The sequence below is a fragment of the Hypanus sabinus genome, chromosome 3 (assembly GCF_030144855.1).
Source record: "Hypanus sabinus isolate sHypSab1 chromosome 3, sHypSab1.hap1, whole genome shotgun sequence".
NCBI lineage: Eukaryota > Metazoa > Chordata > Chondrichthyes > Myliobatiformes > Dasyatidae > Hypanus > Hypanus sabinus.
Window position 1 is genome coordinate 169534893 of NC_082708.1, and position 22386 is coordinate 169557278.

Sequence of the window (22386 nt, forward strand, 5' to 3'; positions counted from 1 at the left end):
TTCAATATAAGTGTCAACATGATCCTCCCTCATTCTTCTAGTGAGTACAGGCCAGGAGCCATCCAACGCTCCTCGAAGGACCTGGGCAATTAAAAACCTTGCCTGCCCCACGCGTTTATTGTAAGTGGCAGTGGAGCCGGTTGTTTTCGTTTCTAGCTGATTTATATATCTCTGATGGTGTACAAAAACAAAAGAAAGGTTTGCAGGGCTGGCGAGAGCTGCTGCAACATGCACCCCGCCAGTCACCTGGTGCGGTTTGCAGGCGCCAAAAAACCATGACGACACAGGGTGCGGTTTACTGAACGGTTTATTATCTCAACAGCTACATCCTAACTCATTTCAAACTAGCCAGAAGACAAGAATCGGCGAGCACCGGAACGAGCAGGTTACAGGTCACATGCCAACGAATCGTCAAAACGATTATTAAACAACGCGTAAGCCCTGGCAAAAAGAGCGATTTCTAAAATGCGGCGTTATGCTGTATTGAAATAATCACACAATAACGATATAGAGACGCAACCGGGTGCTATCTCTCGGTCTGAATTCTTCCCGACCTTGGTTGACCCAACCCTCTTCCGCGCGCCCGTGAACCCCGCGCGAAGCTCAGTCAATCCAGTTTGTTACAAAGATGTGAACGAAATGGAAATCTATTTACAGAAAGTCACAAGTTCTGATATTCCGACCCTCATTAACCCTCCCCAGGACTGACTGCTTCACTGTCAAGAGGCAACTCCGGGGCCAGAGGGGAAGTTGTAGGTTCCAGATCTCTGAGCTCAGCCCCTCCGTTCCCCGAGCCAATTCACAAGACCCCACTCTCTAAAGTGCCGAGACAAAAAAGCCCCGCAGAGCAATTATTTCGGTCACCTGTTAGTACAACTTCATTTTTAAAATCAGAGTTTTGTGACTTGACGACTCAATGGCGGACTCACCTCAAAGTTTAAGACGCGGTCCATCGGGTATGAAATGCCCAGCCCCCACCCGGTCCCAGAATATAATGCTAAGGGGCCCGCTTTGTTCAGCGCCAATAGCTGAAATAATACATTTGCATTTTGCCCAGGGATTTCTCACAATTATAAAAAACAAAACTATTCTAAAAGGAAATACAGCTTCATATGCTAAAACAATTCCTTCTTAAACACTTCTCAGGGAATCCAATAGTACTGACCATTGGTCCACTTATCGGCATATTCATGGAACAAGCGTTAGTGTCCTTTAGCTGGAGGAATCTTAAACAGAACGAAAAGAGAAACCAATGAATGATGTGCATACGCGAAGCCCGGCTGAGGAGATTTCCATCGGTTGCACGCTCAGTCCAAAGCAGTCCCGTTTACTAAATCGGAGAGATGATTCCATCCACGCTGCGCATATTTTCCGGAATTAACCTTCAACGAGGAGAATAACATCTTTAAAATATTGCAAATTTGTACTGTCGTCCAGAAACATTGACTGCGCCGCACTAAAGGTTGACTGATCCTAAAGTAAGTCTCTTTAATGTCCTAGAAAATGGTTCTCATTTAAAGGAATTTGATAATTTTGGTCGCCCAAGAAGCAAAAGATATCCAGGTTGAATAATCGTCGTAATCAGTGATAGAGAGCTAAGGAAACCTTAGGCTCATAGTCAGCTATCTCCGCTAAGCCTCGTAACTCAAATTAGTTACGTTGCTGTATTCTAAAATACTATTTTCAGAAACAGCGGAAAATAATGATCAGCAGGCGCAGTCTTGTCCTACTTTTGTAAGAGCCATCTCAACACAGACTGCCGGAACGAATATACATTCTTACCAGTCATTTACATGCAGAAACGAAGGCTAGGTTCACACTTCAATTTACACAATCGTAAGTTTCACTGCTATTCCACAAATGCCACGACAAGAGAAGAGATAACACTAAAATTCCCTCAAACAAAAATCTGGGACAGACACTTTATCAGTGCACCAGCGTCATCCACTAATGCCCTCGGTTAAGTAACCATGTCCGAGGTGAATGCTCCTAGAATTATTAAACAGTAAACATTAAAAGTAACACTGATTTGCGCGGAGCCTAAAATCAGACAGGCGTAAGGAGCCTTTATGTATCCAGTCCGATAGTTCCCCGCTGAATGGCGGCACAGACAGGCCATGGATGAAGGTATACCGTACTGGTAGACGGGATTAGTTTAAATTGGTGTCGTGGTAAGTACAGATATCATCTGCCGAAGACCCTGTTCCTGTGCTGTTCTATGTTCTATACTACGAAAGTTCTGCTAAAATTGGCCCAAATTGTCAATTTTTGGACGTTTACCAGCGTTATAATAATAACAATAAGTCTTACATAATAATACAAGTCTCAGCGTTATCATAATATGACAGTTAAAAGTTTTTAGACTTTAGAAGCAATATTTCCCATGAAATTCACTCCCATCCCCTGACCACCCATTGGAAGTACTAACATCTGCTGGAATTAAGACTGGAAACAATTGACATTTCAGGCGGCATCTGTGGGTCCTGTTTCTGATAGATTTATCCTTATTCTCTCTCCACAGGGACCATTCCACTAGCTGAGAATTTCCAACACTTTCTCTTTTTATTTCACATTTCCAGCATTTCTACTGTTTTAGAATTCCGTATCTCAAACATAGTTGATTCATTATCCCTCTCAACCCCATTCTCCTGCCTTACCTCCATAAGCTTTGATGCCCTTACTAATCAAAAACCTAAGAACCTCCACTTTAAATATACCCAATGGCTCGAACTCCACAGCTGCTTGTGTCACTGAATTTCACAGATTCACTACCTTCTGATGAAATTCCCCCTCATCTCAGTCCTAACTGAATATCCTTCTATTCTGAGGCTGTGCCATCTGGTCCTAGGCTGACCCACTATGGGAAACATCCTCTGCACCTTAACTCTATATTGGTCTTTCAATATTCAATAGTTTTCAATTAAATCCCCCTTCATTCTTCTAAACTCCAGAGCTCCTCATAGGATAACCGGAATCACTCTCTTAAAGTTCCTCTGGACCTTCTCCAATGCCAACACATTCTTCTTAGGAAAGGGTCCAAAACTGGTCGCAATACTTGAAATGCAGTTTGACCAAAGCCTGATAAAGCTTCAGCATTACATCCTCGCTTTTGTATTCCAGTCCTCTTGAAATGAATGTTAACATTGGTTTGCCTGGATGCTGTAGTTTTTTTTCTGCCACACCTCAAAGGTGTGTGATTGGTAGTTATTTTAAATTTCCCTGATATAGAAGAATCAGGAAAAGTTTCAAGCAAAAGTACATGACAGGGAAATAAGTGTGGGAATGGGATTAAAGGAATTTCTCAAAGCTGAACACCTTCTACATCATAAGAAAAAATGGGAAATTCAATACAGCTAGAGGAAACTACTACTTTGCTACCTTCCACTCCAGAAACTGAGGACAACAGTCGCATCAAAAAAAGCATGGGTGGTCACAATCAGGCTATTTTAACATCTTGCGGTAGGAAAAATATTTAAGTACTTAATTAAAGATGAACAGCAATTAAATAAGAGAACAAAGAGTACATAATTACAAATGTATGATGCATATCTCAGAAAGGTAGGCTGCAGCGCGAAATCTCAGTGAGCTGACAGACAATGACGATTGGGGGAAATCCAGTGGATGTGGTAAAAACGGACTTTCAAAAGGGTTTTTCACAAATATCCAAACTGAAAACCATTTGAGAAGGATAGGACAGATAGAGGAGGTAAACTGAACTCTTGAGTTGGTTGGAGGAGAAGAAGCAGATGATGAAAGAGAAGTGGCGTTCTCTCTATGGAATGGGTTAAATTGGAGAAACTGGCCGGGCATTTGGTTACTAATTTGCTTAGTTCAGGACAACATCGGAGGCTGAAAGGTCTGTTCCAGTGCTGCACTGTTGCATGTTTTAAGTTTTAACTGAAGTTTCATAGAGTCCTGTCTGAAACTCCTTACCACATTGTCATATCTGGCTATTTACTTACTATTTATAACCATATAACAATTACAGCATGGAAACAGGCCACCTCAGCCCTTCTAGTCCATGCCGAATGCTTACTCTCACCTTATCCCACCGACCTGTACTCAGTCCATTCCTTTCCTGTCCATATACCTATCCAATTTTTTTTTAAATGTCAATATCGAACCTGCCTCTACCACTTCGACTGGAAGTTTGTTCCACACAGCTACCACTCTCTGAGTAAAGAAATTCCCCCTCGTGTTACCCCTAAACTTTTGCCCCTTAACTCTCAACTCATGTCCTCTTGTTTGAATCTCCCCTACTCTCAATGGAAAAAGCCTATCCATGTCAACTCTATCTATCCCCCTCATAATTTTAAATACCTCTATCAAGTCCCCCCTCAACCTTCTATGCTCCAAAGAATAAAGACCTAATATCAAATAACAAATATTGAGTAACCTTTTTTTTCTGCCTAAACCTTAGGTGAGTTTCAAACCCCAAATCTCATCCACCACCAAGAGAACTTATGGCTATGACTTCAACTTTATCCATATCCTATGGGTTCCATCATTGATGTCTTTGGAAAAGTTTCCATAATTTCAAGAGTAAACTGCAGAAATGAACTCTTTAAAATGACTATGCAGAACTGTAGTTTGATCTATGCACTGCCAGTCACAACCTGTCATATATCAGTCTTTGTTGGCTTTTACTATGTCCCTGTTTCACAATACAACCAGTTGATTCATCTTCTCACTTACAAGCCTTCAGCAGAACTTCTACAGTGCCTTCAAACCTAAAGTCAATGGCCCTTTGATATTGGTATTTTCCTTACCCCACATTATTCACTTCATAATGCATCAGTTTTGCCTTGCTTAAGTCATTACTTACTTCCACAAAAACTGTATTTTTGATTAAGGATTTACTACTTTTCCAAATAAATTTACTACAAGTTTGCAATGAAACTTGAGGGGCTTCATTCTGCTGTACACGACTCCACCAAACGTGAGAGATTCTGCAGATGCTGGAAATTCAAAGCAAAGCACAAAAATTTGGAGGAACTCAACAGGTCAGGCAGCATCTATGGAGATGAATAAACAGTTGATGTTCTGGGCAACTGAGGACCCTTCTTCAGGACTGGAAAGGAAAGGGAAGATGACAGGAAAAAAAAGTGGGAGGAGGGGAAGGAGGTTAGCTAGAAGTGAAAAATGAAGCCAGGTGGATAGGCTTCATGGCACAAAAAAGAGGCCAAGGATCAACATGACGGAATGGAAATGGGAAAGGGAATTAAAATGTTTGGCCACCGGGAAGTTTTGTGGATGGAGTGGAGGTAACTTTTATATTGTTGCATTCATCGCTATTCCATGCAACGCAAATAACAATTTGAGCAATGCCATTTAAGATGTTATCTCATTTCACTGAAGTCCCATACTTACTTTTTAATGGTAGTTATTTAATGGTCTTCGAATATCTTCAGGTATTGGTCTAGATAAATAAATGAATTCAGAATAATGTTAATATTTTCCTTGAATGTGCAACTGTTTTGCAAGTGGCACATGATGATTGCGAGAACAAAAATTGAAAATGAATGGTTCTACTCAAAAATTATCTTTATCCTGTAAAAACGTAGGATAAAGTTGAAAATTTTCAAAAACTGAAGCCACATTTTAGCGAGCAATATTTGGAAACATGATCCTATATATATATTAAATATCCTTAGAATACTTTAACAGGATTGACTTGCTTTATGCTGTGTTAGTAAATATTTACTGAATATTTAGAACACAGAATGTATATCTTAGTTAAACAAATATTTTTGATGAGACATAATGTAACATATTTAAATCTATTATATCATCTTAAAATACTTACCCCAAAGCTATGTTCTTTAGTTATCATATATAAAATTATTAAATAATGATGCAAGGAGAGTGAATGCACTAAAAGGCAGATAGCATCAGGGTAAGATTAATACAGGCTCACAGGGCATTATAGTAGATTATGTCTGATGATTAACTTTACATTTATATTAATCTTAGAACTTATTAACTTTATTAAAATATTATCTATTTTAACATCTTTATGCTAGAGATGCCGGTGTAAGGAGTTGAGGCAGGCAGGTTAACAAATTTGAAAAGACATTTGGGTAAGTATATGAATAGGAAATGTTTAGATGAATATAGCAAAGTGTAGACAGATGGGACTCATTTAGTTGGGCACTTTGGTTGGCATGGATGAGTTGGGCTGAAGGGCCTTTTTCCATGTATAACTGTGTTGTTCAGCCATCATCTGGAATAAGCACCTTCTCTGCTTTAACTCTCTGTGGTATATTATATCCCATACTGAACCACAAAGCGCCCAAGACAGACCAGTAATAAAACTGATATTCTTTCATCAACATTTTTTGGAGCACAAGGAAAGAACTAAATAAATACATGTTTACAAATGGGATTGAGAGGAATGAAGCTAAATGTACTTCATTTATTTCTATAATGCACTCACTGGCATGGGTCATATGAAGACAATACAGTGATTTTTTATGGGAAACTATTACCTGGGATTGAAATGTGGAACTGAGAGAATAGATAGAAATTGTGAAGTTTAAATTGCTTATCTTTGGATTTAAGCATTAGGCAGTGGTCTGCAGACTGTTTACTCCAAAAAGTTAATGGAGTAAATTTGCAATAAATTGAATTAAGGAATGAGTGTGGTTTTCTTGTCCTGTCCAAAGGTTTCTTGCTAAAAAAGAGACAGAAGGTACACAACTTTGGATCTAACTTCTCACATGTTCCATTCTTTCTCTTTGTATATATATATATATATATATATTTTTCCTTTCATGATACATATCAGTTAAGTGATGCTTTAACCCGTCCTAGCAGCCAATATAGGTAAGGCTATAATAAATATAGTCAATGTTATAATTTACTGTGTAGCATTTCCTTCAATCTCAATAACCATGTTAAATCTGAGTCTGTAAATTAATTCAGCAAATAGTGAGAGCAATTGGTTGGTACATTTTTGGAGCACAAAGAGTTTTGGAGCACTGATAGTTTTACAATCACCTCATCTTAATCAAATGAAAAACGTTTTAATCCTCTGTTTATAAATGGACCAGTAAAGTTTCACTCCAGCTTCCAATATTTCTCACTAACAGATTGCTCTGTATAATATTCAAAACTCTAGCTTAAAAAGGCATTTTCATTTATTTTTTGATACAATCAATGCCCAAGATCAATGACCCTCTTGCAGCTCCAGTTTTAAAGATTACTGTTTTAAAAAAATATTTATTTACTAATATGGACATTGTTAGCAAAACCAATGATTGTTGTTCATTTGCATGTGCCTTTGAGAAAGAGAGTACCTTCCTAAATCACTTCCATCCTTAAGGACCTCTATGGTGTTATCAATGAAAGTGCTCCAGGATTGAGATCAATGCTAAAGAATCATTTCTTATTTCTTCACTAGGACCAGCTTAGGTGGGCACCTTGGGAGGCATGGAAGAGTTAAGCTGAAGGGTTTGTTTCCATACTGTCCAACTCAATAAATCTATGGTTCAGCCAATTGCTTTGTTTGAAAATGACAATGTCCTATGCATTGGATTTGCTACAAAAATGAAGCCTAAGAGATGAAGGGGACAGTAGCAGAATGGAATCAATTGGCTAACAGTGCACAGTGGTTTCCAGACAAATCAAAGTTACGCAATTGTGTTCCCCAGAGTTCAAGACTAGTAACATATTTCTTTGACAATGACTTTGATTTCAAAATGTTCAGTTGACAGAAAATTTGTCAGAAGAATAAAGTTAGTAATAAGCTTCCAGAGAAAAAAAATGGTGGAATGATGAGAGATCTGTCAGATGAAATGGGAAAATATTAGCTGAAACAATTTGAGAGGCATGACAGAGAAGAACATTGCAGGCTTGATGGTATCATTTTAAGGGAGGTAAAGGAGAGACACCAGGTGAAAGGGGGTAAAAATTTCTGAAGATAGTGTCACACATATGGAAGTTAATATTGCAATAAGATTTTGGGATTTATATTGTGAGAAATTCCTACAAAAGCCTGGAAGTTATACCAAATCCATACAATAAATTGTCTTGCCTCCTACTGTATGCATTCTGGGTTTTAAAGTTTAGAAAAGAAATGGGAGCCTGGAAAAGATATAGAATGGCTTATTGGAATGGATTGTTGCACTATTGTAATCCTTATTACTCTTTTTAAAATTGCACTTAGTTCAAAAACTAAGTGATCGGTGGCATAGATTACCAATCCAGCCAGAGATAAACTAGGACCTCTTTTTAAAAAAAATATTTCTGTGGCTATCAGAGGGAGACTTTCACAAATTCAATAGAAGCTTTCAGAAAGGTATGGCGTGCATACTGGAAGGTTTTGAGCCTCTCCTTTATATAAAAAAATGGCCTCAACTCCTAATGGTCTTCCTCTTCAAGCGACTTTACACCGGCTAATTAATGCAAATATCTAATCAGCCAATCAAGTGGTGGCAACTCAATGCACAAAATTATCTGGATAGACAGGGTCTGATTAGGAATAGTCAGCATGGATTTGTGCGTGGAAGATCATGTTTGACAAATCTTATTGAATTTTTTGAAGAGGTTACGAGGAAAGTTGACGAGGGTAAGGCAGTGGATGTTGTCCATATGGACTTCAGTAAGGCCTTTGACAAGGTTCCGCATGGAACGTTAGTTAGGAAGGTTCAATCGTTAGGAATTAATATTGAAGTGGTAAAATGGATTCAACAGTGGCTGGATGGGAGATGCCAGAGAGTAATGGTGGATAATTGTTTGTCAGGTTGGAGGCCAGTGACTAGTGGTGTGCCTCAGGGATCTGTATTGGGTCCAATGTTGTTTGTCATGTACATTAATGATCTGGATGATGGGGTGGTAAATTGGATTAGTAAGTATGCAGATGATACTAAGGTAGGTGGCATTGTGGATAGTGAAGTAGGTTTTCAAAGCTTGCAGAAAAATTTAAGCCAGTTGGAAGAGAGGGCTGAACGATGGCAGATGGAGTTTAATGCTGATAAATGTGAGGCGCTACATTTTGGTAGGAATAATCCAAATAGGACATACATCGTAAATGGTAGGGCATTGAAGAATGCAGTAGAACAGAGTGATCTAGGAAAAATGGTGCATAGTTCCCTAAAGGTGGAATCTCATGTGGATAGGATGGTGAAGAAAGCTTTTGGTATGCTGGCCTTTATAAATCAGAGCATTGAGTATAGGAGTTGGGATGTAATGTTAAAATTGTACAAGGCATTGGTAAGGCTGAATTTGGAGTATTGTGTACAGTTCTGGTCACCGAATTATAGGGAAGATATCAACAAAATAGAGGATGTACAGAGAAAATTTACCAGAAAGTTACCTGGGTTTCAGCACCTATGTTACAGGGAAAGACTGAACAAGTTAAGTCTTTATTCTTTGGAGCATAGAAGATTGAGGGGGGACTTGATAGAGGTATTTAAAATAATGAAGGGGAAAGATCGAGTTGACGTGGATAGGCTTTTCCATTGAGAGTAGGGGAGATTCAAACAACAGGACATGATTTGAGAGTTAGGGGGCAAAAGTTTAAGGGTAGCACGATGGGGAATTTCTTTACTCAGAGAGTGGTAGCTGTGTGGAATGAGCTTCCAGTAGAAGTGGTAGAGGCAGGTTAGGTATTGTCATTTAAAGTAAAATTGGATAGGTATATGGACAGGAAAGGAGTGGAGGGTTATGGGCTGAGTGCGGGCCACTGGGACTAGGTGAGTGTAAGCGTCGGCATGGACTAGAAGGGCTGAGATTTCCATGCTGTAATTGTTATATGGTTATATGTGGTTAAAAGCATGCTGACACGGGTAAAAAGGTTTGGTTGTTGTTCAACCCAAACATTAGAATGAGGAAGAAATGTGATCTAAGTGACTTTGATGGGGGGGGGGGGGGGTTAGTGGTGGTGGGGTTGGTTTGAACATCTCAGACACTGTTGATCTCCTGGGATTTCAGGCAATTAGTTCACAGAGAATGGTGTAACCCCTCTCCCCGAATAAAAACACATCCAGTGTGGCAGCTTTGTGGGTGAAAACGACTTGTTAATGAGAAGGATCAAAGGAGAATGGTCAGACTAGTTCATGCTGACAGGAAGGCGATAGTAACTTAACTAATCATGGCTACAACAATGGTGGGCAAAAGAGTTTCTGTGAACGCACATTACTGACGTTGAAGTGGATGGGCTGCAACAACAGAAGACCATGAACGTACACCCAGTGGTCACTTTATTAGAATCCTCCTTTGTCTAATAAAGTAAATCGATTTAAAATGATTAACAATCAAACCAGAGATAAAACTCTTCTTTTAATGAAGAATGGCTACCAAAGGGAGGTGTCCACAAATTCAGTCGAAGCATTCAGAAAAGTATCAGATAAATACTGGAACGATTCCAACTTCCTCTGGGGAAAAAATGGCCTCAACTCATAATGGCCGCTCTCTTTAATCTCTATCCTGTAGTTCATTTGCCCTCTTTCTCCTGATTGTTTTACTCTGGCAGCATCAGCGTCTGTCTTTCTCTTCGAAATCAATTAAAATGCAAATTTATCTTCAACTAAAGAATCTAGATGGTAAATTAAATTTTTCGTCAGACGACCTAAGTGACCCATGTCTAGTTCATGGCGTGCGTATTTCAGTAACCCCAAAGTGATTCAGCTTCCAAAAACGATACTTAGATGTTATAAGGTGCTGCGTCAAGGACCCCCCCCCCCCCCCCGGTGTCTTTACAAATAGGAAAGCAGCCCCTGACCAACAAAGAATTAAGACCGGAGCAGCAAACGATCTGATGGAGGAACTCAGCGGATTTATTAACCGTATTCATACTGACCTCTTTCTGAATTGATGCTGACAGCGTCTCCGGCGGGGCCCTAGAAAACACAAGCAGATTAATCCACGTGCACTACAGTCACGCGAAATTACTTCATGGGGTGAGTTTCGGAGAAACCGAGTGTGAAACTCTTACTTGTACTGTAACGGACGGAGACGAAGATCAGTGCGAGAAGCAACAGCGAGGCGGCGCACGCCAGTGGAGCCCAGATGAATAAATGGCAGGACATTTTATCCTCATTCTTCGCGAACCCTAGAAAAAGTTTCATGATAAACAGAATTAAATGTATTCTTATGAAGCAAATGTGTCCAAAATTTCTCCATCTAACCAATTTAAATAATGAAAGATCACATTTGATTCTTAATTGTCAATATGCAACTTTAATACGAAATGCCTGATACAGGCAGGACAAAATCAAACACGTATACAAATTAGCAAGGAAATGTGTACCTTCAAGCATAAACAAGTTCGCTTTTCACCGAACCTGGCGTAGTGGAATTATTGGAAGTCAGTTTAGAAACGAACCGGAGTTCGCATGTTTTCCCCTATTGTCTTGAGGAAACAGGAGCGGGACGGGAAGCCATTATGGTATCTCCCACCACCCCATTTAAACTTTAACATCTTGCCCCAAAAACTTAATTATATACACGCAGTGGCTACTTTATTGGCCACCTCCCGAACCTTATAAAGTGATCGCTAACTATCTTTGTGACCTTGTGTGGCTGCAGCCCACCCACTTCAAGGTTCGATATGTTCAGAGAAGCTCTTCTGCATACCATAAACGTGTTTATTTGAGTTACCGTCGCCTTCCTGGCAGCTTGAACCTGCCTGTCTCTCCTCCTCTGACCTCTCACTAAGAAGACGCTTTCGTCCACAGGACTGCTGCTCACTGGATGGGATGATTACCTCCCCCCCCTCCCCACACCCGTTCCATTCTCTGTAAACTCTGGACCCTCGCTAACAACTCTCCGTAAACGCCAGAGACCCACCAACAATCAACCATTCCGCCGTCAGGGTCACGTAGATCACATTTATTCCCCATTCTGATGTTTGGTCTGAAAAAGCAACTAAACCTCATGACCATGTCTGCATGCTTTTATGCATCGAGTTGCTTCTACATGATTGGCTGATTAGATATTTGCATTAACGGCTTTACTAGGTACGGGTGTACTTGATAAAGTGGTCAGTGAGTCCACATTTTAAACCGCTCACTTCAATCTTCCAGCTGAGCGATGGTGTCCAGCAATGTTGGCTGGGAGTTTCAAACAGCGTGCGCCTTTTGTGACACCACAATATTGGAAAATGCGATCCTCCCCAAATTCCTGTCGATTTCGACTGTGATGTGTACATTCACTTCTCTCTAATTAACTTCCTCGTTTCCGTGCCGGCGCGCCGCTGCCACACCAGAACCCCAGTCACAAGTTTGGAGATTCACAGCAGGGCGAGTTCCCAGTACCAGTCAGCCATCAGGGCTGGATGTTCTCCAGCAAGCCGTTTTGCATCGCTCTATGGGGTGCGCCGCTCGGTCGTGTTAAATCCAGCGAGTTAAAGTATAGGGCCGCCTTCCAGTTGAACAGAGTACAATCAACGTTACATTTAGCGTACCGGACAATTAAATTGTAGTTTAAGAATTAGGTTCTATGAACACCAATGGTCGGGACAGCAGTGTGTTTTGAAAAAAAAACTAATTTCCAGCAGATTTTGTGTATAGGGCGATTAATTTAACTCTTTGCTTCATATCGCTTCTACACACTAGCCTTTATCCAAATTGATTACAAATTGATTGTCTTGTGTTCGTTGCTGTGTATTTGGATCGTATTACCATGTGCAGTATTCACTCTGTGAATTTCTCGTGAGCAGAGAATTTCGTTGCACACCGGTGTATACTAACAGTAATGTTAACTCATCAGATCTGAATATGCAGTAAATGAAATCCATTTAGGACAACAATTATGTCCGCAGCGTTTTGCTGGGATGACTTCTCATTTCGCCTTGCTTCTATCCCATCTGTAAGGAAAACCATTGCGTCACAGAGAAGACCACTCCCCCTCCGCCGCCTACAGTCTTCCAATTACTTGTTTAGCATGCGGCTCGAAGGGGCGCCGGTCTCTCTGACGGCAACGTGATGAAGTGGTTTTTATGGCGATTACTTCCCGAGACCACAACTGCAGAGTAGACAGACGTGGAAAACTAGAGGAGCGGTAAAAGTGGGAGCAGGGGTTGAAGGTGGCGAAGGTAGTAGGTAAAGGGACTTAAAAATATTTTGACAGTGTGACTGGCGAAGAACTGGACGAAAGCGTCAGAGACCTTCAAAGTTCAAAGTAAATTCATCATCAAAGTAGGTGTTTATCACCAAGTACTATCCTGAGATTCATTTACTTGTGTGCATTCACAGTGGAATACAGAAATACAAGAAACTCGATGAAAAACTACGAAGACTGGCAAGCAAACAATATTCAAGAGAAGGCAAACTGTAAATGCAAATAATAGTGATAAATAAATGGATAGCTAATACTGAGAACGTGAGTTGTAGTCTACAGGTTGTGTTCAGTGTTGTGGTGAGTGAAGTTATCCACGCTGATTTAGGAGCCTGATGGTTGTAGGGTAAACTGGTCCTGAACCCAGTGTGGAACCTGGAGCTCCCATACCTCCTACCCGATGGCGGCAGCGAGATGAGAGCCATGCATGAGTGGTGGAGGGTCCTGGATGACTCAATGTAAGGGTTGGGGGGGGGGGGGTTCCAGAACGTAGTAAGTCGGTGCTCATTTCATAGTTGGAAGGTAAACGGCGAGGCAGAAACAGACACGGGACCCAAAGGGACAGGGAATGTAGGGCCTATGGAGTTAGAAGCACGAGAAAGTCTGCAGATGCTGGAAATCCAAAGCAACACACACAAAATGCCGGAGGAACTCAGCAGGTCACGGAAACGACGTTCCGAACCGAGGCCCCTTTTCCATAGATGCGTCCCGATCCGCTGACTTCCTCCGGCATTTTGTGCGTGTTGCATAATGAATTAATTTTGAATATCTCTGGGAGCCCTTTTGCCCCGTTGGCCCTAATCCGCTGGCCGTTGCATTATCATGCTGCAGGTTAAATCGCATTCCATCCTTCATGAAAATAATACTTTCATTTACTCTGGTCTGGTAGCAATCGGAAATCTCATTATATCACAATCACTGTATCTCAGCTCGAAGCAAATTCCCTGAGAGGACCTAATCGATATTTCGACGACGGGAGAATTCAATGTAAATAATTTAGCTACGTACGTGATTCGGTTGGTGCACACGAGGTCTTTTCACTTGGAGTGGTTGTCGTCACTTTCGTCGCAGTAACGGCCGTTGTTGCCTTCGGAGTGGTTTTAATCTCTGCGTTTATTATAATAAGGAAATTTATTAAAATAATAAAGACAGTTAAAATAGAGACAATAAAGCAGTGGGCCAGTCAGGCAATAAAACTTAGTTCACACAAAATATTTAACGAATAATTGTTTTAATACTGCATAATGAGTTAAAATTAGCATATTTCTATCAAATTCAAATTTATTGTTTCTCGACCATTGCTGACCTTCCAGATACCGAGCGACCATGTCACCGAATTCCATTTTCCTGTTCCTCACCATAACGCAATAATACTTCCCCGAGTCTTCCTTTATGAAATTATTCACGATCAGAGAAACCTTGGTGAAGGATCTCGTGCTGTCGAGCCTGTCGTACTCTTTAAAAATTATTTGGCCTGCGCCATTCAAATACAGCAGGAATTTTAGCTTGGAGTTTTCGGGCTGGAAGAACCAATAGACCCCCTCGTTTGCCGTAAGTGAGCAGTCTATGACAACCTTTTCTCCTTTCTTCACCATTGTTCCTGACGGAAGAACGCTTTGTGTGGTGCCTGTGCAACAGAACAAGAGATTAACGTAAAAACTCAGTGTGCCTTTATGGATGAAAGCTCTGTAATGCCAAAGAACCGGGAGACAGCAAAAGCCTCTTAACGCGCGAGTTAGTACCAAGATCCACAAAGTATGAAAGGAGGGGCGTGATGTTGAGGAAAACGATAACGCACCCTAAAGCACACACGAACGGTGAATCCGTCGACACATTTCTGATTTTTAAAAGGTTATCGAATGATCCTGCAACCGCCCCTCATTGCCTACAGCCTTCTCGCGTTTTCCTTCGTATATAATAAAAATGCTTCTAAACAATCCGAGCATTCAAAATACTCCTGAATAAGCTGCAGAAAATTCAACTCATTCAAAAATACCGAATCGAAAGGTCGAACTGGATTAAATAGAAGATTCGATCCAAAGTCTGTTCCTACCCAGAGGTTCGGTTTACAACGTACCCTTGCCAAATTTTTTGATGTCGTTTCTGAACATAAACTCACCCCGCAAAACCCTCTTTAGAATATTTGCAAATAGCTTCAGAGAATGCATAAGCAACTTAAACGTCATATGATGAAAATCTGAAATATGAACTGTGCGCTGGAAAGGCTCAACGCTCAGAAAGTATCTGTGGAGAGAGAAAATAGCGTTAGGATCAACGTTTTGGGTTCAAGGTGCTTTAAGGACTTGGACCTTAAACATTGAGCTCAGATTCACTTCCCACAGATGCTGCCTGACTGCTCGGCTGTTTATGGTCTTTGGTTCAAAATGATCACTTACTTGTCAAAAGGACCACGAGAAAGAATCCGATAATTTTCATCGCGCTACAGTGGAGGCTTGCGCCCTGCAACAGGCAGCGTTTTGAAGGCGGAGGGAAAAGACCCCTCTCTGCAAACGTGTCTTCACCACCTCAGGACGTGAGGTCACGGCCTCAGTAGGCGTCTACATATTTACCAGCACTGCGCCTATCCTCCGCTGAACATATATTCCAAACGAGTTTACCACCTGCACGAAGCACGAAGCATTTTTGGTTTAGATGTCGGAAAGCAATGACAATAAAATTTAAATACCTTTGTCACACAGTCACAATAGAACAAACTGGACGGAGCAAAGGCACGTGGAAGTTAATCTCGATAAGTGCCAGATAATGCGGTAAGACTGGGGCATATTTAATGAACGACAGCGACCTAGGGAGGGTTGAGGAATAGAGGGACCTTGGCGTATAGATCAAGACCCCAACAATATCAGCGCAGGTAGATAGGGTGGTGAAAACCGCATACAGGATGTTAGCTTTCATTACCATAAACCATTCGTTGGGTAACACGGCGAATATCTCGTGCACTTCCGTCCACCATTGTCTAGGAAGGATGTTATTGCATTGGCGAGGGCGCAGAGGAAATATATGGTGATATTAACTGGGAACGAATGTCTTAGTTATAAGGGGAGGCTGGACAGACTGGGTTTGTTTCCCTTGGAGTGGATGACGCTGCTGGAGGACCTGCCAGAGATATACAAAATCGTTGGAGGCAAAGATCGGATGGATAGTGAGATATCTCTCCCATAATAGTGATTTTGTATTAGGGGTGTCATATTAGCGTAGTGGTTAGTGTAACACTGTAACAGCACCAGCGATCGGGGTACAATTTCCGCCGCTGCCTATAAGGAGTTTGTACGCTCTCCCCCTGACCGCGTGGGTTTTCCCCCGGTGCCCTGGTTTTCTCCCACGTTCCAAAGACGTACTGGTTAGTAGGTTAATTGGGCCAGTTGGGCTGGAAGGGCCTATTACCGCTCTGGAAGCCTCTAAACAATAAGGCAAATCAAAGGATACAGTTTGCGGCGAGGAGTAAGAAGGTTAGAGGGGATCTGAGGAAAGCTGCTTCACTGAGAGGGTGATGGAGACAGAAGACTCTCATGACATCTTAGAAGTATCTGGACCAGCACGTGAATTGCCATGGTATAGAATACTATGGAAAATGGAGTTAATGTGAATGGGTCAAGAGTTGGCAAGGACATGGTGGGACAAAGAATCTGCCTCTGTACTGACACAATAACTAAAGAAGAAGAAGAAAACATAGGAAGCAGGCAATGGATTGGGCAGTATTTTAATAAGCACACTTCACGATATAAAAATATCACAGGCACATTAAAATTCGTCTATATGACTAACTTAAAACAGACACAAAACCTTAATTTTCTACATAACAACTATTGTTGCGTTGCTCTTTATGGGCTGCAAAGCACTTCGGGACATTCTGAGATGGTGAAAAAATGACAAGTAAAATCTTCCTTTTTTGGATGATCACATATTGATTGTCAACATACCCGTGAACCATAACACCTAACGGAAACTCAAATGGACCCGTGTTATGTGAACAGGAAGCGGTCTGAATAATATTTCTCTTGGTATTTCTTTGAGGTGGAAGTTTGCAGTCAAAAGCATACATGCCGGCCAGGTGAAATTGACTTATGTAACAGAATATTGTCAGTTTGGTAGTATCCAAATGGAAATTTACTGGCAATATTTGGGGAGTTTATGGAAATGCTTTACAAAAACTAAATAAAATTCATACACGGTTGATAAATGTCCGTGGATTTTAGTAGCTTTATCAGTTGCAAGATTCGACGAAGACTTTCATTGGTAGCTTCTTGAAAACAAGTTGATACAACAGCTCCAAAGAGAACTCAGGGGAATCATCACCCCAAGGCCATAAAGCTAAGACCTGCCAAGTTATAGAAAATTGGAAATTTTGGTCTTTCCATATATGTATGATTGAATTTCAAGGGCTGATCATGTTTTCTCTTTTCTTAACAGGCTGTTCGTGCTTCACGGTTATTTATTATACATATAAATGCCTCAAATGCAAAATTGAGTTGAAGCAGGGGTCCAAGTGTTTCTGATGCAGTGTCCAGCGTTTTTATACGTATTTTACTTGGCAACTATCACGTGCTCATTCCACAAACAGAAAAGCAACCGACTCTGTAAATCGAAGGCACAAGAGACTGCTGCAATCTGAGGCAATAAACCATCTACTGGAAGAAGTCAGCGGGCTGAGTAGCATCTGTGTTAGAAAAGGAATTGTTGACGTTTCCAGTCGAAACCCTGCGCCAAGACTCGGCATCTCCACTCTGTAGGTTACGAGGATGGCTTGCAGCCACTTCGTAACTGATTATTAGAAGAATGTTCGAACATGTATCCAGACTTGGAATTTGTTAAGAGTTGCCAGATGTCTTCAGAGTTTTCACGATGTCATCACAACTCCGTGATGCTATCAGAGCTAAGGTTATGTACTTCAGTGTTGGTACTTGTTGCCCAACAAAACAAACAAATAAATAAAATGCAAATTAGGAAGAACAACTCCTTACCCATCAACTAACTAGCTGTGACTATAGATTCCTACAAAATCTCCTTGTTTGACCACTTACAAAAGGAATGCCCCTGAGAACAGAAATCAATGATTGGATCTCCAGACCACTGCCCGTGTGCAAATTACTGTATGTTCTCGATCTTTTAAAAAAAAGTTATTCAATGTATTCTCTAATCCCATTTCTAATCCCGTTTAACCCGTAGATTTAAACATAGTTAAGAAGTAAGTGAAGTTACCACAAATTTCTAAAATGTTTTACTCTATTCTGCTTTTCCTTTACTGTACCCCAGCCGCATTGTTTTATGTAACACAATACAAAATGCTGGAAGAACTCAGCAGGTCAGGCATGTATGGAAGGACGATTCTGATCTCGATGAAGGGCCTCCGCCGGAAAGATCGACTGCTTATTCCTTTCCATAGATGCAGCCTGGCCTGCTGAGTTCCTCCAGCATTTTGTATGTGTTACTTTTGTGTTGAGGGATTTTTTTATTGTGATATTTTCATAACTTAAAACACAGTCCCTTATTCCAATGCCTACCTCAGGGTTGTATTATTTACAAAAGTTTGTTCTTTAGCCTTCAAGAGTTCTTAAAGCGGATCCCTTCACTAAATATGATGTGCCCTACCTAAATGATTTCTATTGAAGATCAACTTAAGTGTTATTGTCTGTTAAGTATGTTCATACAGTTGGTCTATCATTATGTTACTCATGACTGAGTGAAGGGTATATTGATTTATAATGGTGTGAGTAGCCCGTATAAAATCCCAATCCCGTCTAAATACCAGGAAAAGCATTACCTTCAGTCACGAAGTAGCCGCATTTTCTTCCACTTGCTCAACGTGCCAGACATGAGTTATAGGGAAAGATTGAAAAGAGCTTTATTTCCTAGAGGGTAGGGAAATGAGAGGAGAGTTGATAGGAGTATACGAAATTATGAAGGGAATGGATACGGTAAACGTGAACAGGCTTTTTCAAAGGAGGTTGGGTGAGACCAGAGATCATGGGTTAAAGGTGCAATGATTAATTGAGGGGAGACGGCTTCACTCAGAGGGGATGAGAGCGGAAGGAGCTGCCAGCGGAAGTGGTAGACGCGGGTCCGATTTCAACGCTTAAGAGCATTTTGCATAAGTAGATGGATGAGAGGGTTATGTTCCAGGTGTAGGTCGATGGGACTCGGCAGAATAATAGTTTGGCGCGGACTAGATGGGCCGAAGGGCCTGTCTCTCTGGTGTAGTGCTCTGTGACTCTAGAAATGCGTCCCACGCCAATGAAGTGTTTACTAACAATCCCGAATATTCTTCACCTACTGCTGTAATCCTCACAGAAGATGGATCGGCCAGGATGAAATGGCGGAGCAGACTTGATGGGTCAAATGGCCTAATTCTGCTCCTATATCTTATGGTCTTATGCAACACCAATCACTACATTTTCTGCTGCATGTTCCGTTCCTTGGAGCTCAGAAATTATAGACCACTGCTTTAACTTAATATCCAAATTCTCTTTGATGGCCAACAGAGTGTACTCTACGTTTCTGACCACATTTAAATCCTTGCCCTTTAGTTTGTTACTTCCATTCTGACCTGGTCCTTCATCCTATTCTCAGTAGCTCCTGCAGACACTATGCCCTGCAACCTAGTAGCATTACGCTTCTTCCTTTATTTTGATCTCATACCTATCCCTAAAACTCACCTTCCTTCTTAGACACAGCCTATCGGGTGCACCCTGGCCAATCAGCCTTGCCCTTCTTGCCACTACAACTTATCCTCTCTCTCACACCCATCAACTCCGAAAATTGTCACTCACAGTCACCAGTTAACCTATCAGCACAGACGGGGGAGGGGAAGCATAGCGCCCAGCGGTAACCCACGTGGTCACAGAGCGAAGGTGCGCGCGTGCGCACGCACGCACAAACAGAGTCAGAAACGGAGGTCGGGGCCGGGCACGAACCACATAGAGCTGCGAAATGTTGTCCCACCTTTCCTGTCTGATGCATTTGCATCCTTTTGTCGGCATTTGGAAAGCTACGGCTCCCAAACGAAGTAGTAATTTACACAATTGTGAATAACGTGAAAGAATTATTTGCTAACCAAAATCTTTGTGCTTGACTGACAAACCATCAAATGGCCGCCATTTACCTAGGGAAAAGACCCTTTTTATTAGGGTTAAGCCCCCAGCATGAAATGAGTCTCTTTGTGTGTCAATCTATACTTAAAGCGATGCTCTTTGATAATTGTAGCTACTGCTCAGTTATGGTACTGTGCCTAGGTCTCAGGCACCCCAGATTTTTATATGGTTTCAGATGGTCTGACCTCCACAGAGCCCTGATGTCAACATCATCGAGGCCGGCTGGGAGTACCTGGAGAGACACAAGCAACCGAGACAGCCAAAATCTGCAGAGGAACAGTAGCAAGTTCTCTAGATGCTTGGAACAACTTACCAGCTATCTTTCTGATAAAACTACACGACAGTGTACCTAAGAGAATCGAAACAGTTTTAAAGGCAAGGAGCCTTTATTGAGTTAGTTTAGTTTTTTTTTACTGTTCACCGCTTTTTATAGTATTTTTGATATTTAGAAACTTTTCATTTCATTATTTTTGAAAGCATCTTCACGTTATTGATTTGTTTACGTGTGCCTAAGACTTTTGCACAGTACTGTAGCTGTCAAATTTCCAGCCTTCACAACACGTTACCGACATCACATTTGAAATCACCAGGTTCAGGTGTAACAGGGGCGCTGTTTTCATGTTTGACGGAGAAGTTTCCAATAATTGTAATGTTTTTATAGATGTTACCTCTTAGACAGAGAAGCCTCACAATTGGGAAGTGGCTGTTGTCCTAATTTTTTTTGAATTCTCGCCGAGATCTGCTATTTTTAAACATTGTCTTGAATTCGACTGTATAAAACGGATGTGGGTGCCGGGGTCAAGGATGTCTCTGATCGCGTGCACGGCATTCTGAGGTGGGAGGGTGATCAGCCAGATGTCGCGGTACACATCGGTACTAATGACATAGGTAGAAAGAGTCAGGAGGTCCTGAAGAGTGAGTACAGAGAGCTTGGTAGGAAGTTGAAAAACAGGACCTCTCGGGTAGTAATCTCCTGATTGCTGCCTGTGCCACGTGCTAGTGAGGGTAAGAGTAGGATGCTCTGGCAGATGAATACGTAGCTGAGAAACTGGTTTAGGGGGCAGGGTTTCAGATTTCTAGATCATTGGGACCTCTTCTGGAGTAGATGGGACCTGTACAAGAGAGACAGGTTACACCTGAACTACAAGACTACAAGGGGACCCATATACTTGCAGGGAGGTTTGCATGTGTTATTGGGGAGGGTTTAAACTAGATTTGCAGGGGGTTGGGAACCAGAGTACCAGAGTAGATAGTGGAACGGGGGGGGGGGGGGGGGGTAAAAATAAATTATGTTAGTAGTTCATGCAAAGTCACAAATAGTAAGTTTGTGTGTGGTGGTAATAATCTTCTGAGGTGTGTATATTTCAATGCGAGGAGTATTGTGGGAAAGGCAGAAGAGCTGAGGGCCTGGATTGACATAGCCATTACTGAAACTTGGCTACAGAAGGGGCAGGGCTAGCAGCTTAATGTTCCAGGGTTCCAATGTTTCAGACGTGATAGAGGCAGAGGGATGAAGGGTAGGGGGGTGGCTTTGCTAGTCAGGGAAAATATTACAGCAGTGCTTCAGCAGGACAAATTAGAAGGCTTGTCTACCGAGGCCATATGGGTGGAGCTGAGAAACAGGAAGAGTATGACCACATTAATAGGGTTGTGTTATAGACCACCCAATAGTCAGCGAGAATTGGAGGAGCAAATCTGCAGAGAGTTAACAGACAACTGCTGGAGACAGTAAGTTGTGATTGTAGGGGATTTTAATTTTCCACACATTGATTGGGACTCCCATACTTTTAAAGGTCTAGATGGGTTAGAGTTTGTGAAATGTGTTTAGGAAAGTTTTCTAAATCAATATATAGATGTACCAACTAGGGAGGATGCAATATTAGATCTATTAGGAAATGAGTTAGAGCAGGTGACGGAAGTGTGTGTAGGGGAACCCTTTGGTTCCAGTGATCATAACGTCATTAGTTTCAACTTGGTCATGGATAAAGATAGATCTGGTCCTCGGGTTGAAGTTCTAAACTGGAAAAAGGCCAAATTTGAAGAAATGAGAAAGGATCTAAAAAGCGTAGATTGGGACAGGTTGTTCTCTGGCAAGGATGTGATTGGTAAGTGGGAGGCCTTCAAAGGAGAAATTTTGAGCGTGCAGAGTTTGTATGTTCTGGTCAGAGTTAAAGGCAAAATGAATAAGAATAAGGAACCTTGGTTCTCGAGGGATATTGGA

General features: G+C 41.5%; 1 protein-coding gene across 1 annotated transcript; it reads right to left on the reverse strand.

Annotated features, from left to right (window-relative positions):
* Positions 1-295: 295 nt before the first annotated feature.
* Positions 296-15600, reverse strand: LOC132390879 (uncharacterized). Its single transcript, XM_059963417.1, has 7 exons — positions 15456-15600; positions 14366-14686; positions 14068-14166; positions 10937-11053; positions 10802-10841; positions 5371-5419; positions 296-1382 (listed from the first exon to the last, which is right to left on the reverse strand). The coding sequence occupies exons 1-6, from the start codon at positions 15493-15495 to the stop codon at positions 5374-5376; spliced, it is 663 nt and encodes a 220-aa protein (XP_059819400.1). The 5' UTR covers positions 15496-15600; the 3' UTR covers positions 296-1382; positions 5371-5373.
* Between the last annotated feature and the right edge of the window lie 6786 nt (positions 15601-22386).

Bases quoted from the DNA above. Each gene is read 5' to 3' on its own strand.
- LOC132390879 (XM_059963417.1), bottom strand. From the start codon at position 15,495: ATGAAAATTATCGGATTCTTTCTCGTGGTCCTTTTGACAA. The intron at 10,842-10,936 runs GTAAGAGTTTCA...TGTGTTTTCTAG, and splicing joins CTCCGTCCGTTACAGTACAA to GGCCCCGCCGGAGACGCTGT. The intron at 5,420-10,801 runs GTCAGTATGAAT...TTATTTATCTAG, and splicing joins CAGCATCAATTCAGAAAGAG to ACCAATACCTGAAGATATTC.